Here is a 21,251-nt window from a genome sequence, read left to right on the forward strand (position 1 = left end):
TTGCTCACAATCTCTGCCATTCCAGTTCCAAAGGATCTGGCACCCTTTTCTGGTCTCCATGGTCACTAGGTACACACACAGTGTACATACATACACGCAGATAAAATTTCTATCACTTCATCCTTTGTATATTTATTAAGTATAGTAATAGGTTTACTTATGTTAAGTATACAGTTGGTTGTATGTTTTACAAGATGGAAAACAGGATCATGATATCATGAAAGAATATCTCTGGAAATTGGTACACTTTATTTCAAAAGCAGTCACATGGTAAATGGCTTAATATCTTTAAAGACAGTTTTGGTCATAGGCAAAACAATTCTGTCTTCTCTCTGTGTCTCTCTCTCTCTGTGTCTCTCTCCCTCTGTCTCTCTCCCTCTGTCTCTCTCTGTCTCTCTCTCTCTGTCTCTCTCTCTCTCTCTCTCTCACACACACACACACACACACACACACACACACACACACACACTCCCATAAAACACATGCACATTCATAAACACACACTGATGCTCACATTCGCAACACACACATTCACACAACACATACTCACATTTACATACAAAAACACACAGACAACACACATAGCATACACATACAGACACACCACACACATTCACATACATATACATTCACACAACATATTCACATGCACAAACACATACAAATACATACTCTCTTACACACAGAGAGACTACATACAACAGAAAAACACAAAGAAATGATCCTATTTTCAAAGCTAGTAATTTTCTTTATGATATTACTTTTGAATTCTGAACAGGTTTTGTATCTTGTATGGCGACACTGTTTTATATTATGTAAATCTAATAAGTAGTTTAAGTTGGTACATCTTTAATTTCTCAAGCAAATGACCTTATGGGAATACTCAGAACAGTTTTGTTTTGTTTGATGGACAAATACTCTATCATTACTATCATCTATGTGTTTTATGCAACCAAGAGTAATGTATGGTAGCAAAAATGCTGTAAATAATGCTGAAGTCCAGTGACAGAAAAAAGAAGTAATAGACTGTGATAACTGAATGGGATAGAGTAAACCAATAGTATATTGCACAGCAGTTAAAATGAATTAACTATTGCTATATGAAACTGAGTATACATTTAAGAAACCAAAAAGCAGAAAACATAAATATAAAAAATCTAATTATACTATGATACTATCTTTGAAAATTATCAAGCAAAACTAAGCAACAACTTATTCATTGGCATTACATGCTATACCATAAATCATTTTTACACCTGATTTACTAATATTGAAAGCATTAAAAGGATCACAAAAGGAGCTGGCTAATTTAACACATTACTCTCCAAAGAATGCAAGTGGAGAGCTGAAATGGATGCACTGGTCTATAGTGGGGCACAATTAATGTGTACCACAAAGGAGTCAGAGCAAGTTTGATGAACAGATGTTTTAATAGGAGAGTACTGACAAGACAGAGTCAGTCCCCTACAATCAGGTAAACCATGGAACAGAGAGAGCCGCTTTTGTGTGACCCTCATATTTAAGGTCTTGCTATATCACTGACCATGCCCTAGTGTTCGTGGTCTGAGTCACCTGTGCCAGTCCCCAAGAGGGAGTGGCTAACATTTCCCCTACAATTCCCCTTTTAGTCTAAAAGAGGATTAAAACTTAACATTGTAAATTATCTATCATTAATAATCATAAGTGTGAATTATATGAGGTAATAATAATCTACTAATGTCACATTTTAACTATAACTATTCCAACTAAACCTTAAAGTCATCCAAAAGAGATGTCCAAGCTTGAACACCTCCTTCCAAACCCAACCTTAAACAACAGGAAACTAGCCCTAACTAGGTGTCAACAGTTGGGAAAGGGGGTGTAGTATTCTCCATGCTACTTCCTGCTGAACCGGGACGACAACAGCTTCATGGGGTCCTCGGGGAAGAAATGTTAGTGTGATGAAAGTCCTGAATGAGTTATATTTAGACAGAAAAGAGGTGATGATGGGGAATATCTTTCTGTGAGTGTTTATCCTATTGGTTGTTGAATAAAGGACAGTTTGCCAATGAAGAAGCAAGTTAGGCAGGACTAGGAGTTAAGGAAGATTCTGGGAAATGTAGTAAAAAGAAGTCTTGTGATACAGGCAGGAAGTGACATAGCAGGCAGACTCATATATAAGCAAGGACAAGAAGGAAGTTGCTATGTTTCTCTTGCTCTTCCTCCTCCTCTCTGTGGAGCTGCTATGTGATCCTCGGGCAAGAGAGGGTGTTTACGGCCAGCATCCTCAATAAGATAGGTCTTATAAAATATATAGATTTATGATAATTAAGACTGAGCTCACAGATGAGAAATCCTAGTCATTGGTCAAGCAGAATTTGTACCTAATATAAGTCTCTGTGTGTTACTTGAGACCTTAACATGGCAGCGGGCAGAACTCAGGCAGCCTGGCAGAAAGTGCCCACTTGGTGGCAGGGCTCAGATGGCTTTGGAGTAAAGATTTATCGTTACACTGGTCCTTGGTTCTTGTGCTTTCAGTATCATGGTACATAGAAGGAGGTTCAGTTTACTCTGCTATCAAAGCAGCTCTAAATCTTCAAAGGCCTATGCTAAGGTGAAGCCTGTGAATGAACCTGGATATTCCTGGTTGAAGCAATAAACAGTTCATGCACAGGCTTCTCTAATTTGGGAATAAAGAGGACATCAACCCACTTGAGTGGTTCTCAACCTTCCTAACGCTGTGACCCTTTTCATACTGTGGTTACTCCCAATCATAAAATTATTTTGTTGCTACTTCATAATTATAATTTTTCTACTCTTACACATTGTAATGTAAGTATCTGTTGAGACCCACAGGTTAAGAACTATTGATCTGGTTATTTTCATAATTAGCCACTGTGTGTAGTCCATACAGCGTGCATCCATTAAGGGTATCCATTATACGCATAGTAGGATTTTACTTCAGGAAAACTTTTTGGATAATTTCTGTATGACTGTAAGAGCACAGGACATCAGCATTTTGTACACTGACATTAATTTTGCAAAAGTTCAAGTGTAGTAGGAATTGGTTTCCGCCAATAGTTTCAGAGTCTTGGGGCATGGCTTCAGTATGCTGAAGTGGTCCCTTATAAGGAAGAGGAGGGGTGGCTCTCACTCTCTCTCTGTCTTTGGGTGACAATCTGATATCTGGCTGTCATCCTGCATTGCAGCATCCTATACATCCAAGGGAAGAAGACCTAGGTGGCTGTATATCTTCATTCTGTGTTTCCCAAATAAATATCTGTTATTCTTTCATTTGGGTGTGGCATTCATGAACTTCCTTAATCTGCCCACACTCTGGAGTTGATGATAACAGACATAAACTTTCAGGTTGGAATGACTTAAACCGAGGCTCACATTTCATAACTGTTGGTACTAATAAGCTCCAGGTACATGCATAGGACTGATGGCTCGAGTGTAACAGGGAAGGGATTGTGGCCCACAGTTCTCAATACATCATCCACATGAATTTTGAAAATACACCAGATAGTGACAAGACTGGAAAGTGATCAAAGCTAAAGCCGAGATGCTGAGACTCCTGCAGATACAGGAGGAAACGGCTCAGAAGCAGAACCAGGAAAGAGGGAAACACACCAACATCTCCCACAGGTATGCCTCTCCTTGAGAGAGCTGCAGGAGGAAGTGTCACAAGAGAGTGATACCTAGATCAGGACACATCAAGCAGGCTAGGAAGGTCAGGGTGAAATGGGTTATAGGTAGGATGAGTTCTGGGACTCCTGCAGGAATGGGGAGCCTGTGAGATGGAAGAAAATATTTCCAAAGTGTGACTTTGTTATGAGCTTACCTGTGTTTCCTTTTACAGTACACCAACAGATTATCAAAAAGAAAAAACACCCGTTCTTGAATATTTCCAGAAGAAATTTTCATCAAGACTCCACACATCAGCATCTCCGTGCAGGTGTCAGTAATGCTGGATCCCTTTGTGAGGAAAAGAAAAGACACAGTGTCTGATCACCTGGTTTCTATTGTCCTTGTCATGCTGGAGATCAAATGAAGGGCAGCATAAAGCTAGACGAGCACACTGTCACTGTGTCACAACCAAAGCCCAGAATGGATTTTTGTATGTAATTACTCTCTTTAAAATTTCACTTGTTTTTATTAAGAGCTATGTGTAGACAAGACAATGTGCACAGTTAAGGAGTTAAACTGAATGGCATCTCCTTCCCATTGGTCCTCAGGTCATTCTACAGAAAGACTCTAGGTCTACCTAAGACAAGTGAAGTTACGGAAGACATGCTAAAACAGAAGCTGGGGGAGCCCAGGAGGCTCAATGTGAAGAAACTGACTAGGTTGGCGACATCGAGACAGGAGCTTGGAACTAGGACACTTCATGAACCCTCTGGACATTCTTATAGAGAAAAACCTCTTAAAAATATGGAATCAAGTACAACCTGAAAAATACCACAGTGTTATCATCTAAATTTGCTAGAAAATATATATGGCACACAAAAGATATATCTGATTCAACCTTCTGGAGTTTTAAATTGTTAGCTCAAATTATAACTTCAGTAGTTTAATGTAAGGTTAAATCAAATGAATAATATATTCATGTTACCAGGAAAAGAGGACTCAAATTTCCCTCGTTTAATGAAATTTTACATGGATTTGTTTTTGGTGTCCCATTTCTGAAAACACTTTTCCTCAAATAACAGGAACCACTCATTACTTGATTCTACCTTAAGGAAGAAGATGCTCTATTTCCCAAGTTACCTAGAGGGGTAACAAAATAATCTCATCCACAGCTTTTGGAAGATTCAAACTCAAGAAATAATAAAATAACATAGCTTGAAGCCAATTGCAAACTAAATCAAATGTAAGCAGCAACCAGATTCTCACATAAACAAGAACTGATTGAAAAATGGCCCCGTAGAGCTGGGAACATGTCTGTGATATCAGGAGTCAAATCTGAGTGGTCATTAATAAACCTGGTCTACATAGTAATTTCCAAACTAACCTGGACCACACTATGAGATTCTGTCAAAAACAACAAAATAGGCTGGGCGTTTGTGGCACATGCCTTTAATCCCAGCACTCATGAGACAGAGGCAGGCAGATCTCTGTAAGGTCGAGGCCAGCCTGGTGTCCAGAGCGAGTGCCAGGATAGACTCCAAAGCTACACAGAGAAATCCTCTCTCTAAAAAATAAAAATTAAAAAATTAAAAAATGTAAAATTGTATTACCCCATGTGAAAAGAAATCAAGAAATGTCATATTTCCCTTCTGTTTCTTTCCTTTTCTAAAATATAATAACAACCTTCATCATTTGCCCCAACCGTTCCATATTAATAATTCTCTTACATTTTATTGGTATTTTTATGACATTTGAAAGACTATTTCCAAATAGACATGGCAAGGACGTTAAGCTGGACTGCTAAAAAATGTCATGTTATTGCTATTCTTTCATCAAAATACTTTAGTGTGAATCCCCAATTACAGCTAAACCCATATAACAGACCCACCAACAGCCAGCTGAAACTGAGACTAGTCCAGTTCTATGGAATGAGTCAACAGCTCTTATAAAGCTTCTCATGAATTTCTTGTCCAAAGTATATTAACTGTTATATGAGTTCAGTAAGTCTGGTAGAATGCTCTGAAACTTTCAAGTTTGTGGCTGCATCTCATTGGTTCATTATCAAAACACAGGGGACACTGCCGTTCTTTTGGGAACTAGTATAACAAACTATATTGATAAGAGGTATAACTGCAAAGATGAACAATTAAAACATGACATCTCCTTGGCCATAGTTACTACATAAATTCTGAGAAAAGCCCCATTTCTTTAATGAACTCACTGTTAAACTCACTAAGAATCAGCTCTATTATTCTTAGCTGCCACTTTGCAAACCTAAACTTCATCAGCTTATTGTTTTGAGAAATTCAGTAAGTTAAATTGTCCTAACTTATGAGTCAACAAAAAGGGAATAATAACTCAGAAAATGTTCAGACTCACAGCCACAGTTGGGGTATGGTTAACACCAGAGGCTCATGTTCTAGAGACTTATTATGACAATGTTGAGGTGGTAGAGCCTTTAAGGGCAGGTGAGTGGTGAAGATAATTAGGTCATGGATACTGACCTCAAAAATGTTTAAGCAGATCTTACGGGACTGGGTCAGTTCCCATAAAAATGAATTGTTAAAAGGGAACCTGGTACTTCCCCTGAACCTCTCCTTTATAGGTATTAACCACTTCTCATGTACTCCCAACATGCTCTGTCATCTACTCCAAAGCTCTCACACACATGAGCAGAAACCTCTGATATGCTCTTGGATGTCCCAGACCATGAACTAAGTGACCAAACTTAGGTGTTTCCTTCAATCACTCACATTAGCAGCTCAGTATTTCCCCAATGGTTAGCATCAGATGATCATCAGTCACCTCGATCTTCCTCTAACCAATTAACCTAAACAAGATTACTCCTGTCTTAGATTTCTACATTGAGTTTTGAAGGGAGTGCTAAAAGGTTTTAAGAGAATTATTAGAGCCTATTGACTTTAGCCAGAGCTTGGTAAGATTTTCAGAAAGTTCGGTTGTCCCAACATCATTTTCAAGTCTGATACTGTCTCTTTTCTACTGTTCATCTGTCCTATTCCATTTCTGTAAAGTTAATTTTAACATGAAAAGTTCATGACTAGTCTATTTACAGTTACTATTGTCATGATGAAACACCACAACCCAAAGCAAGTTGGGAAGGAAAGGATTTATTCAGCTTACACTTCTACACTGTAGTTGATCATTTAAGGAATTCAGGACAGGAACTCAAGCAAGATAGGAACCTGGAGACAGGAGCTGATGTAGAGCCACGGAGGGGTGATGCTTACTGGCTTGTTCACAATGGCTTGATCATCCTGCTTTCTTATAGAACCCAGGACCATCAGCCCAGGGATGGCACCATCCACCATGGGCTGGGCCCTCTCCCATCAATCATTAATTAAAATAATGCCCTGTAGGCTTGCCTGCTTACAGCCTGATCTTCTGGAGGCATTTTCTCAATTGAGGTTCCTTCCTCTCAATGACTATAGCTTGTGTCAAGCTGATAGAAAACTAGTTAGCACAATGACTTAGATTCATGTAACCTTAAGTAAGTGGGATGTTTAATCTGCATTGTCAACTTGACTGGATTTGATATCACACCTCCAGCATGTCTGTGAAGGCACTTCCTGAGTAACTGTGTAACTGAGAAGGAAAGACACTTGACTGTTGGAGCAGCATCTCATGGGCTGAGGTCTTGAACTACATGCAAGTGGGCAAAAGAGGAACACAGCTGATCATCCATCAGCACATCCATCTCTCCCTGCATTCTCTGGGGACACAATGTGACTAGTCACCTTAGCCACCTGCCACCATGCCTTCCACACCATAATGGCCTTCCTTTAAGTGGCTTTCACCAAGTATTTTGTCACAGCACTAAGAAAAGTATCTGATAGAGTAATATAGCAGCTGTCATCAGCTGAGTTAATATACTATGAAAATAGGAAATTCTTAGAGATAAAATCTGACTGCTGGGATCGCTAGCTGGTGGAGACTTTGGCAGGACGCAGGCAGTAGAGTGCAAGATGTCAGATGCTGAAGTAATTACTGTCCCAAAGAAGCATTAGAAGAAAAAAGACCAGAAGCCATTACAAGAAGATGTAGCTGAAATACAACATGCTGAAGAATTTATCAAACCAGAATCTAAAGAGGCTCAATTAGACACTTCTCAATGGCCCTTGTTACTAAAGAATTTTGATAAGCTAAATGTAGGGACAACAAACCTATTCATTGTGGTTCAAATCCTTTTAAGAGGGAGATTGGGAACTATATCAGGACAGGTTTCATTAATCTTGACAAGCCCTCTAACCTCTCTTCCCATGAGGTGGTAGCCTGGATCCAACAAATACTTCAGGTAGAGAAGACAGGCCACAATGGCACAATAGATCCCAAAGTGACTGGTTGTTTAATTGTATGCACTGAACAAGCCACTTGTTTGGTTAAATCACAGCAGAGTTCAGGCAAAGAGTATGTAGGAACTGTCAGGTTGCAGAATGCTATTGAAGGAGGTACTCAGCTTTCTAGGGCCCTAGAAACTCTGACAGGTGGCCTGTTCAGCGACCCCCATTTGTTGCTGCAGTAAAGAGGTAGCTTCGGGTGGGGACTATCTATGAGAGCAAAATGATAGAATATGATCCTGAAAGATTAGGAATCTTTTGGGTGAGCTGTAAATCTGGCACCTACATTCAGACACTATGTGTGCACATTGGCTTGCTTCTGGGAGTTTGTGGTGAGGTGCAGGAACTTCAGAGGATGTGTTCTGGAGTCATGAGTGAAAAGGATCACATGACAATGCATGATGTACTTGATGCTCAGTGGCTGTTTAATAACCATAAGGATGAGAGTTACTTGCAGCATGTTGTTTATCCTTTGGAAAAGCTGTTGACATCTCATAAACATCTGGTTATGAAAGGTAGTGCAGTGAATGCAATCGGCTACAGGGCCAAGATCATGCTTCCTGGTGTTCTCTGATATGAGGATGGCATTGAGGTCAACCAGGAGATTGTGGTCATTATCATCAAAGGGGAAGCTATCTGCATATCTATTGCAGTGATTTCTACCTGCGACCATGGTATAGTAGCCAAGATAAAGAGGGTGATCATGAAGAGAGACACTTATCCTCGAAAATGGGGTTTAGGTCCAAAGGCAACTCAGAAGAAGATGATGATCAAGCAGGGCCTTCTAAACAAACATGGAAAACCCACAGACAACACCCCTCCCACCTGAAAACAGGACTACATTGACTACAGTGATTCTGGCAAAAAAGCACGGGTTGCTGAAGCACTACAAGCCCCTCAGTTCGATGCCTAAGCAGTAAAAGTCATAAAAAGGAAGCAGGAGCGGGAAAGTGAATGTGATGAGACCCTTCCAGTAGTTCTCCAGTTGATGAAGAAGGAGAAGGAGGAGAAAGAGAAGGAGAAGGAGGGGAGGAGGAGAAGGAGAAGGAGGAGGAGGAGGAGGGAGGAGGAGGAGGAGGAGGAGGAAGGAGGAGGAGGAGAAGAAGGAGAAGAAGAAGAAGAAGAAGAAGAAGAAGAAGAAGAAGAAGAAGAAGAAGAAGAAGAAGAAGAAGAAGAAGAAGAAGAAGCCTAATACTATGCTAGAAAGTGGGGGTGAGGCTGCAGATGGGGACATTGGCACAACCTAAAAGAAAAAAGAAGAAGAAAGTAAAAATTGTAGAAGAGATGTCTGAATAGTAAAAGCCACTTGAAGCATTATGCCAGTTGGGAGGAGAAACAAAAGCCTTACTGAGAAAACATTTTGTTGAGGGAGTAGAACAGAGGTCCCAAACAGAGTACAGAGTTCTGGTACACTTTAGCTGCCACTTGTGACCTCAGTGATTAGGGTGTGGCCATCCCATCTTGTCCTTGCCTGTTTTAAGTATATGAGAGATGAAAAGCAGGTTTTTGCCACTGACCCCTCTGCTTGCTTAAATGGGGAAGGACACCTTCAGACATGGCACTGCCTAGTTATCTGTCTTCAGCTGTTTACTAATGGCCATTTTAAACAATGCCTTAGATAGTCCTCTCCTAGTTTGCTTTTTTTAATGTTTGTAAAAATTAAATCTGCTAAATAAAATGTTATAGAACCTTCTGTGATTAAAAGAAGAATGTAATTTAACATGTTCACAGGGAAATCTTATCTCCATCATCCTGTGAGGGCTGTTCTATTCTGGTATTAGATATGGGTCTTGATGGCCTGGTAGTGTCCATGGTGTTTGGGCTAGCACTCTCTGTGCATTGCTGTGTACAAGATTTATCCAAATCCATTTGGCTACTTTTGTTTTTAGAGGAAGCCAAAGCATTCCTATACCCTCCTGTTTTAATGTTCATTTTTTTTTTGAAGAATAGATTTGTTCATTGCTGGGAAAAGAATGTAATTGATAGCTTTAAAAGGTATTTCTGTTGGGTTTACTAATTGATAATCGTGGGCTGGCAGAACAAAATTGAAATATTTTTATTAAAAGCTGGGGATCTTTTTGTCCTATTTAAAAAATCTGACTGCTGAAGCAAAACTCCAAAATACTGCATCATATTGGAGAACTCTCATAGAATTCAAAGCACTCTCACTCACTTCATTTCAGCACCCTTGAAATCACCTACACTATCTACAAATGAAGCCTGATGTATTGCCGGGTGCCAAGGAGGTGGGGAACAACTCATGGGAGCACAGACTAAACACCAAGTCTCCTCAAAACCTATGCTTTTCCCCCATTGTTTCATGTGATTTGGGAACAAGAAATTTCAACTATTTATGTGAATTCTACAGATAAGTGTAAATTATCATTTATTATCACAAAGTTCTACGTGGGCAAATTATTTGTGAGAATTTATTACAAAACCAAAACTTTTGCAGGGCAGTGATGGTGATGCCTTTATTTCCAGCATTTGGGAGGTGGAGGTATGGGCAGGCAGATTTCTGAGCTGGCCCCAATTTTAATTTTTAATATTGTAAAATCAGGGCTGGCCCTTCTGTCCTGTGGCAGGCACCCAAGCCTCAGGTGAGTCTTGGTGCTGCTCTGCCCTCCCAACTTCCCCCATCAACCCCTGCTTGCTTCTGCCTGAACACCCCCCCACCCCACCCCCGACAAGAGTGGACCTGTCCAGACTGGAAGACCCAGCCTGAGTCTGGACAGACCTCACCCTTGTCCATGAACTGCCCTATGCCATCCAGTTGCCACCAGAGGCTGAGCCCTCTGCCTGCCAGCAGAGAGAGGGAGAGACCCCAGCTGCATTCACTGGAAGAAGGGATGGGAAGAAGACAGACTAAGAACCCACTCAACAACAGAAAGACCAATATGACACCACCAGAATCTAGGGGCTCCACACCAGCAAGATCTGAAAAGCCCAACACAGAGGATGAAGAAGAGATGGACCTCAAAAATTATCTTAGGAAGATGATAGAGACCTTTAAAGAGGAAGCAAGAAAATCCCTTAAAGAAATAGAAGAAAAACAAGCAAAAAATTACATGAAATGGAGGAAAAGACAAAGCAAAAAATTCAAGAAGTAAACAAATCTCTTAAACCCTCATCCAGCAGCTGGTGGAAGTAGAAGCAGACACCCACAACTAATCACCGACCTGAACTGGAACCCAGATGCAGAGAAGGATGAATGAAGAGCAAAGGGGTGCAGACCAGGCTGGTGAAACCCACAGAAACAGCTGACCTGAACATCGGGGAATGCTTGCTCCATAGACTGATAGCTGGGATACCAGCATGGGACTGATCCAGACCCCAGGAACATGGGTTTCAGTGAGGAAACCTCAGAAATCTATGGGACCTCCTGTAATAGTTCAGTACTTATCCCTAGCATAGGTGTGGACTTTGGGAGCCCATTCCACAGAGAGGAATACTCCCTGAGCCAAGACTCATGGGGGTGGGCCTAGGCCCTATCCCAAAGGATACGATAGACTCTGATGACACCCTATGGAGGGCCTCACCATCCAGGGGGAGCAGAAAGGATATGTGATATCTAGGGTTTTAGTTGGGGTGGTGGTGGTAGGGGAGGACAGGAGGGAGAAGGGAACAGGGATTGTCATGTAAAACAATCTTGTTTCTAATTCAAATAAAAAAATAAAAAAAAAGAGCTGGGAAAAAAAGAATCTAAAGAAAGCCAAGACAAAAACAACCAAACATGTGAAGGAAGCACTCTAAATAGTTTAAGGCATGAAAATTGAAATAGACACAATAAAGAAAACAGAGAATGAGGGCATGCTGGAAATAGAATGGCTGCATAAACGATAAGGAACTAAAGATGTGAGTATAACCAATAGAATTCAAGAGATGGAAGAGAGGATCTCAGTTGGTAAAGATTCCTAAGAGGATATACAGTCATGCACCAAAGAAATTCTCAACTCCAACAACCCCCAACACAAAATATCCAGGAAATATGGGACACCGTGAAAAGGGTGAAGCTAAGAATAATAGGTATAGAAGAAGGTGAAAAAATACAGCTCAAAGGTACAGAAAAAAGTATTCAACAAAATCAAAGAAGAAAACTTACCCAACCTACAAAAGGATATGCCTGTAAAAGTACAAGAAGCTTACAGAATACCAAACAGACTGGGCCACAAAAGAAGTCTCCTCAACACATAGTAATAAAAACACCAAACCTACAGAATAAAGAGAAAATATTAAGAGGAACAAAGGAAAAAAGGCCAGGTAACATATAAAGGCAGACCTATCAGAATCACATCGACTTCTCAATGGTAACTTTGAAAGCCAGAAGGTGATGGATAGATATCCTACAAACATTAAGGGAGCATGGAAGCCAACCCAGACTACTGTACCCAGCAAAACTTTCAATCATAATAGATGGAGAAAACAAGATATTCCACAACAAAACCAGACTTAAACAATACACATCCACAAATCCAGCATTAGAGAAAATTGTGGAAGGAAAACTCCAACCCATCGAAGATAACTACACTCACAAAAACAGAGGCAATAGATAATCCAATTTTACCAAACACGAAAAGAAACACGAGGGTGAAATACACACACAATGACACCACCAACAATAAATCCAAAACAAACAAGAACCAATAATCAATGGACATTAATATCCCTCAATGTCAATGGTCTTAACCTGCCCATGAAAAGATACAAGCTAACAGAATGGGTACGAAGAATCCATCCTTCTGCTGCATAAAAGAAACACACCTCAACTTCAAAGACAGGCATTACCTCAGAGTAAAGGGTTGGGAAAAGATTTTCCAATCAAATAGGCCCAAGAAACAATCTGGTATAGCAATCCTAATATCAAACAAGTTAGACTTCAAACTAAAATCAATCAAAAGAAATGAAGGGCATTTCATTCTCATCAAAGGAAAAGTCCATCAAGATGAAGTCTCAATCCCGAACATCTATGCCCCAAATACGAAGGCACCCACATTTGTAAAGAAACATTACTAAAGCTCAAACTACACATAAAACCACACACACTTATAGTAGGAGACTTCAACACCCTGCTCTCAAAACGAGACAGGACCAATAGACAGAAACTCAACAAAGAAACAAAGGATTTAACAGAAGTTATGACCCAACTGGGTTTAACAGATATCTATAGAACATCCGATCCAAACACAAAAGAATATACCTTCTTCTCAGGGCCACATGGAACCTTCTCTAAAATTGACCACATAGTTGGCAACAAAGCAAACCTCCACAGATACAAAAGAATTGAAACAACACCCAGTATCTTATCAGATCACCATGCTTTAAAGCTAGAATTCAACAGCAATACAAATTGCAGAAAACCTACAGACTCGTGGAAATTGAATAACACCCAAATGCACCATTCCTGGGTTGAGGAAGAAATAAAAAAAGAAGTTAAAGACTTCCTAGAATTTAATGAGAATGTAGACACAACATACCCAAACTTATGGGACACTCTGAAAGCAGTGCTAAGAGGAAAGTCCATAGCACTAAGTGCCACATGATGAAACTGGAGAATAGTCACATGAGAGAATTAACAGAACAACTGAGCTTTACAGCAAAAAGAAGCAAACTCACCACAGAGGAGTAGACGCCAGGAAATAATCAAACTGAGGGCTGAAATCAATAAAGTAGAAACTAGGAAAATTACAAAGAATCAATGAAACAAAGAGTTGGTACTTTGAGAAGATCAACAAGATAGACAAACCTCTATCCAAACTAACCAAAAGGAAGAGAGAGAGCATGCTAATTAACAAAATCAGAAACAAAAAGTGGGATATAACAATGGATATTAGGTCATACTTTGAAAATCTGTACTCCACAAAATTCGAAAATCTAAAGGAAATGGACAATTTTCTCAATAGATATCACTTACCAAAATTAAACCAAGAACAGATAAGCAGTTGAAATCGACCTATAACCCCTAATGAAATAGAAGCAGTCATCAAATCCTCCCAACCAAAAAGAGCCCAGGGCCAGATGGCTTCACTGCAGAATTCTACCAGAAATTCAAACAAGAGCTAATACCAGTACTCCTCAAATTGTTACACACAATAAAAGAAGAAGGGACATTGCCAAACTCTTTTTACGAGGCTACAATCACTTTGATACCCAAGCTATACAAAGACACAACTAAAAAAGAGAACTACAGACCAATATCACTCATGAACATCGATGCTAAAATACTCAACAAAATATTAGTGAATATTATCCAAGAACACATCAGAAAAATCATCCACTATCATCAAGTAGGCTTCATCCCAGGGACGCAAGGATGGTTCAACATCGGAAAATCCATCAATGTAATCCACCATATAAACAAACTGAAAAAAGAAAAACCACATGATCATCTCACTAGATGCTGAAAAAGCCTTTGACAAAATCCAACATCCCTTCATGATAAAGATCTTGGAGAGAACAGGAATAACAGGAACATATCTAAACATGAGAAAAGCAATATACACCAAACCAACAGCCAACATCAAACTAAATGGAGAGAAACTCAAAGCAATTCCTCTAAAATCAGGAACAAGACAAGAGGCCCACTCTCTCCATATCTCTTCAATATTGTACTTGAAGTTCTAGCTAGAGCAATAAGACAAGAAAAGACGATCAAAGGGATACAAATTGGAATGGGAGAAGTCAAACTTTCACTATTTGTAGATGATATGATAGTCTACATAAGTGACCCAAAAAACTCTACCAGGGGACTCCTACACCTGATAAACACCTTCAGCAAAGTAGCAGGATACAAAATTAACTTTAAAAAATCAGCAGCCCTACTATATACAGATGATAAATCCAATGAGAAAGAAATCAGAGAAACAACACTCTTCACAATATCCACAAGCAACATAAAATATCTTCACTTAAACAAAAAAAGAAAAAAGAAAGAAAGAAAAAGCCAGGTGATGGTGGTGCATGCCTTTAATCCAGCACTTGGGAGGCAGAGGCAGGTGGATCTCTGTGAGTTCGAGGCCAGCCTGGTCTCCAGATCGAGTGGCATGATAGTCTCCAAAGCTACACAGAGAAACCCTGTCTCGGGAAAAAAAAAAAAAAAAAAAAAAAAAAAAAAAAAAAAAAAAAAAACTTCACTAACCAAAAAAGTGAAAGACCTGTACAGCAACAACTTTGAGTCTTTAAAGAAAGAAATCAAAGAAGATACCAGAAAATGGAAAGATCTGCCAAAAGTAATCTACAGATTCAACAAAATCCCCATCAAAATCCCAACACAGTTCTTCACAGACCTTGAAAGAACTATACTCAACTTTATATGGAAAAACAAAAAAACTAGGATAGCCAAAACAACTCTGTAAAATAAAGATCTTCTGGAGGCATCACCATCCCTGACTTCAAGCTCTATTATAGAGCCATAGTTCTGAAAACAGCTTGGTATTGGCACAAAAATAGATAGACCAATGGAATCGAATTGAAAGCCCTGATATTAACCCACACACCTACAAACACCTTATTTTTGACAAAGATGCTAAATCTATACAATGGAAGAAACATAGTATCTTCAACAAATGGTGCTGGCACAACTGGATTCAGACATGCAGAAGATTGCAGATAGATCCATATCTGTCACCATGAACAAAACTTAAGTGCAAATGGATCAAAGATCTCAACATAAATCCAGCCACACTGAATCTTCTAGAAGATAAAGTGGGAGATACCCTTGAATGAATTGGCACAGGAGATCGCTTCCTGAACATTACACCAGTAGTATGGACATTGAGATCTACAATTAATAAATGGGACCTCCTGAAACTGAGAAGCTTCTGTAAGGCAAAGGAAACAGTCAGTAAGACAAAATGCCAGCCCACAGAATGGGAAAAGTTTTCACCAACTGCACATCTGACAGAGGGCTGATCACCAAAATATACAATGAACTCAAGAAGCTAGCCACCAAAACACCATACAATGAAATTAAAAAGTGGGGTACAGAACTAAATAGAGAATGCTCAACAGAGGAATCTGAAATGGCTGAAAGACTCTTAAGAAAGTGCTCAAAATCCTTGGCCATCAGAGAAATGCAACTCAAAACAACTCTGAGATACCATCTTATACTGGCCAGAATGGCTAAAATAAAAAACACCAATGACAATCTATGATGGAGAGGATGTGGAGAAAAAGGAACACTCCTCCATTGCTGGTGGGAGTGCAAACTTGTAAGACCACTCTGGAAATCAGTATGGTGCTTGCTCAGAAAAATGGGAATCAGTCTACCTCAAGATCAGCCATTCCTCTCTTGGGCATATATCCAAATAATGCACAATCATACAACAAGGACATGTGTTCAACCATGTTCATAGCAGCATTGTTTGTAATAGCCAGAACCTGGAAGCAACCTAGATGACTCTCAGCTGAAGAATGGATAGAGAAAATGTGGTACATTTATACAATGGAGTACTACTCAGCAGAAAAAAGCAATGGAATCTTGAAATTCGCAGGCAAATGGATAGAACTAGAAGAAACCATCCTGAGTGAGGTAACCCAGTCACAAAAATACAAACATGGTATAAATTCACTCATACATGAATTTTAGACATAGAGAAAAGTATTACCAGCCTACAATCCTCTGCACCAAAGAAACCAGGAAACAAGAAGGACTCTATGAGAAAAAAATGCATGCACCCCAGTAATGCAAAGGGGCAGGAACTCCTTAGTTAATTGGGAGCATGAGAGTTGGGGAGAGGGAGCTGCCAGAATGAGAGCAGGAGAAGAGGAGAGGAGAGAAGAGAAGAGAAGAGGAGAGGAGAGGAGAGGAGAGGAAAGGAGAGGAAGAAATGAAGGAGCAGAAATATTGAGTTGGGGGAAGAATGGAGGAGAGCAGGATGAGAGATACCATATCAGAGGGAGCCATTATTGGTCCGAGGAAAGATCTTGCATTAGGGAGATTTCCAGAGGCCTACAAGGATGACATGAACTGATAATCTAGGCAATGATGGAGAGGATAACCTAAATGCCCTTCTGCTATAATGAGACTGTTGACTACTTTTTATGCCATCCTAGTACCCTCATCCAGTGGCTGATGGAAGCAGAGGCAGACACCCACAGATATACACTGAACTGAAGTCTGGAACTTAGTTGCAGAGAGGGAGGAATAAAGATCAAAGGGTTGGTACCAGGCTGGTGAAATCCACAGAAACAGCTGGCCTGAATAAGGGGGAACACATCGACCCCAGATGCTGTCTGGGAGGCCAGTACAGGACTGATCCAGACCCCTGAACATGGATGTCAATTAGGAGGCCTCTGCACTCTAGGGGGTGCCTCTGGTAGTGAATTAGTATTTTTCCCTGGTGTAAGAAGGGACTTTGAGAGCCATTCCCAAGTGAAGGGATGCACTCTTGGTCCGGCCGAGGATGATGTGGTGGACTTTGGGGAGCCCCCTTTGGGGGCCCTACCCTGCCTGCAGAGTGGAGGATGGATGGGGTAGGTGAGAGTGAAGGGGAAGGGTGGAAGAAGGGAGGGAGAGGGAGAAGGGATTGACATTTGAAGCAAGCTTGTCCCTAATTTGAACTAATAAAAAAAAAAAAAAAAATCAGGGCCGGCATGCCAACTTTCTGTAACAATAACAAAATATCTGAAATAAATCAGTGGATTAGAAGGAAAAGTTTGTTTTCAGTTTCATGTATTCTAAAATTGCAATCCTTAGACACTTAGCCTCGTTCCCTTGGTCTATAGTGAAACATCACGGTGGAAGACAGTTGCTTACCTCATAACGGCACTCTTCCCAGTTACCTAACTTATTTCTACTAGACCTCAACCCCTAAAAGTACTACCACCCCCCAATAGCACCAATTGCTGGGAACCCAGCCTCAAGACATGGGTATCTGGTGACATTCAAGATGTGAATTATAGCAGCTGGCCTAATTGATATTCCCTCTGCTGTGAGCTACTTGTAAAACACAATCCAAAGCTGTGCAAAACAATAGTGTTTAAGCAAACCAGCTTCTTATAGTAGACTCTTTTTATTTTAAGGCTACACACTAGAAAGAAACCAAATTCCACCATTCTGAAAAGAGTCTCTGAACTTCTTGTTGTAGCAAAAGGCCTAGCAGATTATACAGACAAATCCTGAAATTTTAAGAAAGTTGGTTTTTCTTCCAGTATTTGACTGATGACAAAGTTGCAAAAGCCAAGTTGGCTCCATTTTTCTCATCCCAGCAGGACACAGGAATGGAATTATCATGATGAATCAACTGTAAAACACATAACCATTCTCCCTGACTGAAAGATGCAGCATTCATGCTGCAGGAGGGTCACCCTAAACACTCAAAATGGAAGAATATAGGCACAGAGGAAGCTATGTCAGACCACAGTTAGCATTTTAAATGATTCAGAGCAGGGGGTGACCAAATAGGAAGATTGTCCCAAGTTAGTGTTGACATTTCTTTACATATCTGGCTGAATATAATTTTAGGTCTAAATAAAACCCAGCACATTGAAGATAAAAGTTAATGACAACTCCCCAAGGATAAAAGCTATCTCTAGATTTATGTGAGTTGTGCTTGGCTGTACATTTTCATTGTTGTTTATACTTCTGTAGGTTTCATTATCTTAATTGCTTACTTTATCACATGAAAAAGTTTGCTAGCCCAAAGTTCATATTCATTTAAGTTATGGTCATTTTAAACCAGAATTTTAGCTTATTTTTATAGCAGGAGTGCAAGATTTCATTCCTGTGGAATCACTGAGACCCAAAATCATCAGTCACCAGAAATATTTGATTCTCAACTAGGAAATTTACTTGCTTTTTATCTTAAAAAAAATGAACAAACAGCATTCTTTGATGACTAATAAAACTCACACATTTCATTTTGCTAGACGAATGACAACAAATCATAGAGATTCCTTTAGGTTTAGATATGAAGAAATCAAAGCACAGAGGGATCAGGCAGACTCAAAATGAAATTCAACATCAAGTCCCCAATTTAATAGTCTAAAGCTGACAGCACAGCACACGCAATCCTTTATTGTCCCAAGCATTCAGGTTATGTACTTGTTGACCAAAACCAAAACAGGAGAAAGTGTACTCCAAATTCTGAAGTGCTAAAGCATGGAGGCACACAATATTTATTGGTTCGATTCCAAGTTTCTCAGGTCAAGATGACTTCCATCTTATATATGTGTGAAAGTAACATGAAAAGCACTTTCAGAGCTGACTGTGGTCCATGGGCTGCTGGGAGATGGCCACTTGTGGTTCCATGAATTGAAAAGAAGTGCTGCTTGAGTCTCCACAACTCTATGAAGCTGAAACTTTGAGCAAAGGGCACGTACCTCCCAGCCTTCAATGTGTGACTGCCACTCTTCTAAAACTTCCAGTTTCTCCATCTGTCTCTTGGCCTCGTTTATATTGGAACAGACAGCTTTCATGGCTTGGAGGGCTTCCATCACCGCTGTGTAGTCACTGTGTTTCCGTGGAGTCCGCTTCAGTAATTCCTGTTTATACACAAAAACAAACCACCCTTTGATCTCCAGTTCTGTGGTACAGCAGGTTCAGACTGACCAGGAAATGAAAACGACAAAGACTGTGACAGCCACGCTGCTAAGTGACATCACAAACTCCACTAAGATAGTGATCAAAAGCAAAAGGTCAAATCAGTGACTAAGCATTACTTTAATGCTCATTTCTGCAGTCACTGTAATTTGCCCTCAAACTTACCTGTATTTTAGAAACAGAACAAGGTTCCTTCTCTCTCTCTCTCTCTCTCTCTCTCTCTCTCTCTCTCTCTCTCTCTCTCTCTCTCTCATCATCAAACATCACACCTGAATCCAATCATAGTTTTTATAAATTTGACTTTTATTCTAACAGAAGAAGCATATCAGTATATGTTAATTTCCTTTTCTTAGAGTCTTTAACAGATCTTCAAATAAATATGCACCAGTTTCAAAACTGAATTAAATTCCTATTTCTAGTATCTTTTGAGAAACCATAGAGATATACCATGAATAAAGCATATATGTTTTATGCTCTAGCAAAAAGAATTAATTGACCAGTTTCACACCATCCCATCATCAGGGGAGCAGGACATGTCATCTCCATCAATTTGCTCTTGTTCTTTCTTGGTAAGCAGTAGTGTTCCATATGCGTGGAAGCTCCCTTATTTAATTCTCAGTTTCTGCTTTGGGGATGGAACTTTTATTTATGTATTTCTTTTCATTTCAAATATCAAAAGCAGAATAATCTGTAATCTTTTTAGTATATTAAATGGTCTTCTTAGCTGTTGTTTAGAAGCACAAAATTAAACATCTTCACCCACTGTCTAGACAGCTGTGACCACACCACTTTTTAATTAGTCATTTGTTTCCTTATAGCAGTTGTCATCATCATGGCACTAACACAATTACAGAAACGCTGAGACATAATTTCAGAAGTTTTTGTAAACATACAGTAGGAAATCAGGCAGTTTCTAGTTGTTTAACGGTTGAATATGTTGGAATAAACTTTGACCTTGTGTTTGATATGATCCAACACCAAAGGGATACACATCACATTATTCTCAAGATGAAGTTGAAAATTTTATTCTGGGCCTAATCCATAAGAGAGACATGTAAGCTCAGAAGTAAAGCCTTTTTAAATTACGTGAAATTTGTACATCAACCTCCAGGAAAGGATGTGGACCCTTGGAATGGTACCCAACACTAATCTTAAGAGTTGAGACATGAATTAGGTAATGTGGAATAAACAAAAGCAAAAGAAAATCAAGTCACTATTCTAATGGTCACTCGCTCTCAGATTCTCACAGTTCTTCACTGTGTGACACAGTGTCTTTAATACTTTCCTCTGAATAAATACAAACATTCAAAAAGAATCCAAGTCTAATCTTTCAACATTGGCCTATCTGTATACATAAGCAAACTGTTGGCATTAGTCTATTTGTATACGTAAGTCTTTTTCTTTTTTGTGAATGAAAATCTTTCCCAAAGAGCAAGGAGGTAACCTCTGCTTCATATCTCTCAACTTCTTTCTTTCATGTGAGACAGGAATGTATCTATGATGCTTTTTTTTTTTTTTAAGAATTAAATTCAAACACTTGAGGTCATCCCTAATCAGCCATGAGTGTTTTGTTTTGTTTTGTTTTGTTTTTTTGTTTTGGTGTTTTTAGAGACAGGGTTTCTCTGTGTAGCTTTGGAGCCTATCCTGGCACTCGCTGTGCAGACCAGGCTGGCCTCGAACGCACAGAGATCCACCTGCCTCACGAGTGCTGGTATTAAAGGCATTCGCCACCAACGCCCGGCTTAGCC

The 21,251-nt window shown here is 39.7% G+C and overlaps 1 protein-coding gene and 1 pseudogene across 2 annotated transcripts in view; one reads left to right on the forward strand and one right to left on the reverse strand.

Moving 5' to 3' along the window:
* Prex2 (phosphatidylinositol-3,4,5-trisphosphate dependent Rac exchange factor 2) overlaps positions 1 to 21,251 on the reverse strand; it is a 275,997-nt gene that overhangs the window by 172,130 nt on the left and 82,616 nt on the right. For both annotated transcript variants that reach the window (XM_027398845.2, XM_027398847.2), the window contains exons 6-7: positions 19,284 to 19,445; positions 3,824 to 3,957 (exon numbers count right to left, since the gene is read on the reverse strand). In XM_027398845.2, coding sequence (XP_027254646.1) covers positions 3,824 to 3,957; positions 19,284 to 19,445 — 296 coding nt within the window. The remainder of the gene's footprint in view (positions 1 to 3,823; positions 3,958 to 19,283; positions 19,446 to 21,251) is intronic.
* On the forward strand, positions 7,593 to 9,260 carry LOC100765830 (annotated as a pseudogene).

Source organism: Cricetulus griseus, chromosome 2, assembly GCF_003668045.3.
Source record: "Cricetulus griseus strain 17A/GY chromosome 2, alternate assembly CriGri-PICRH-1.0, whole genome shotgun sequence".
Taxonomy (NCBI): domain Eukaryota; kingdom Metazoa; phylum Chordata; class Mammalia; order Rodentia; family Cricetidae; genus Cricetulus; species Cricetulus griseus.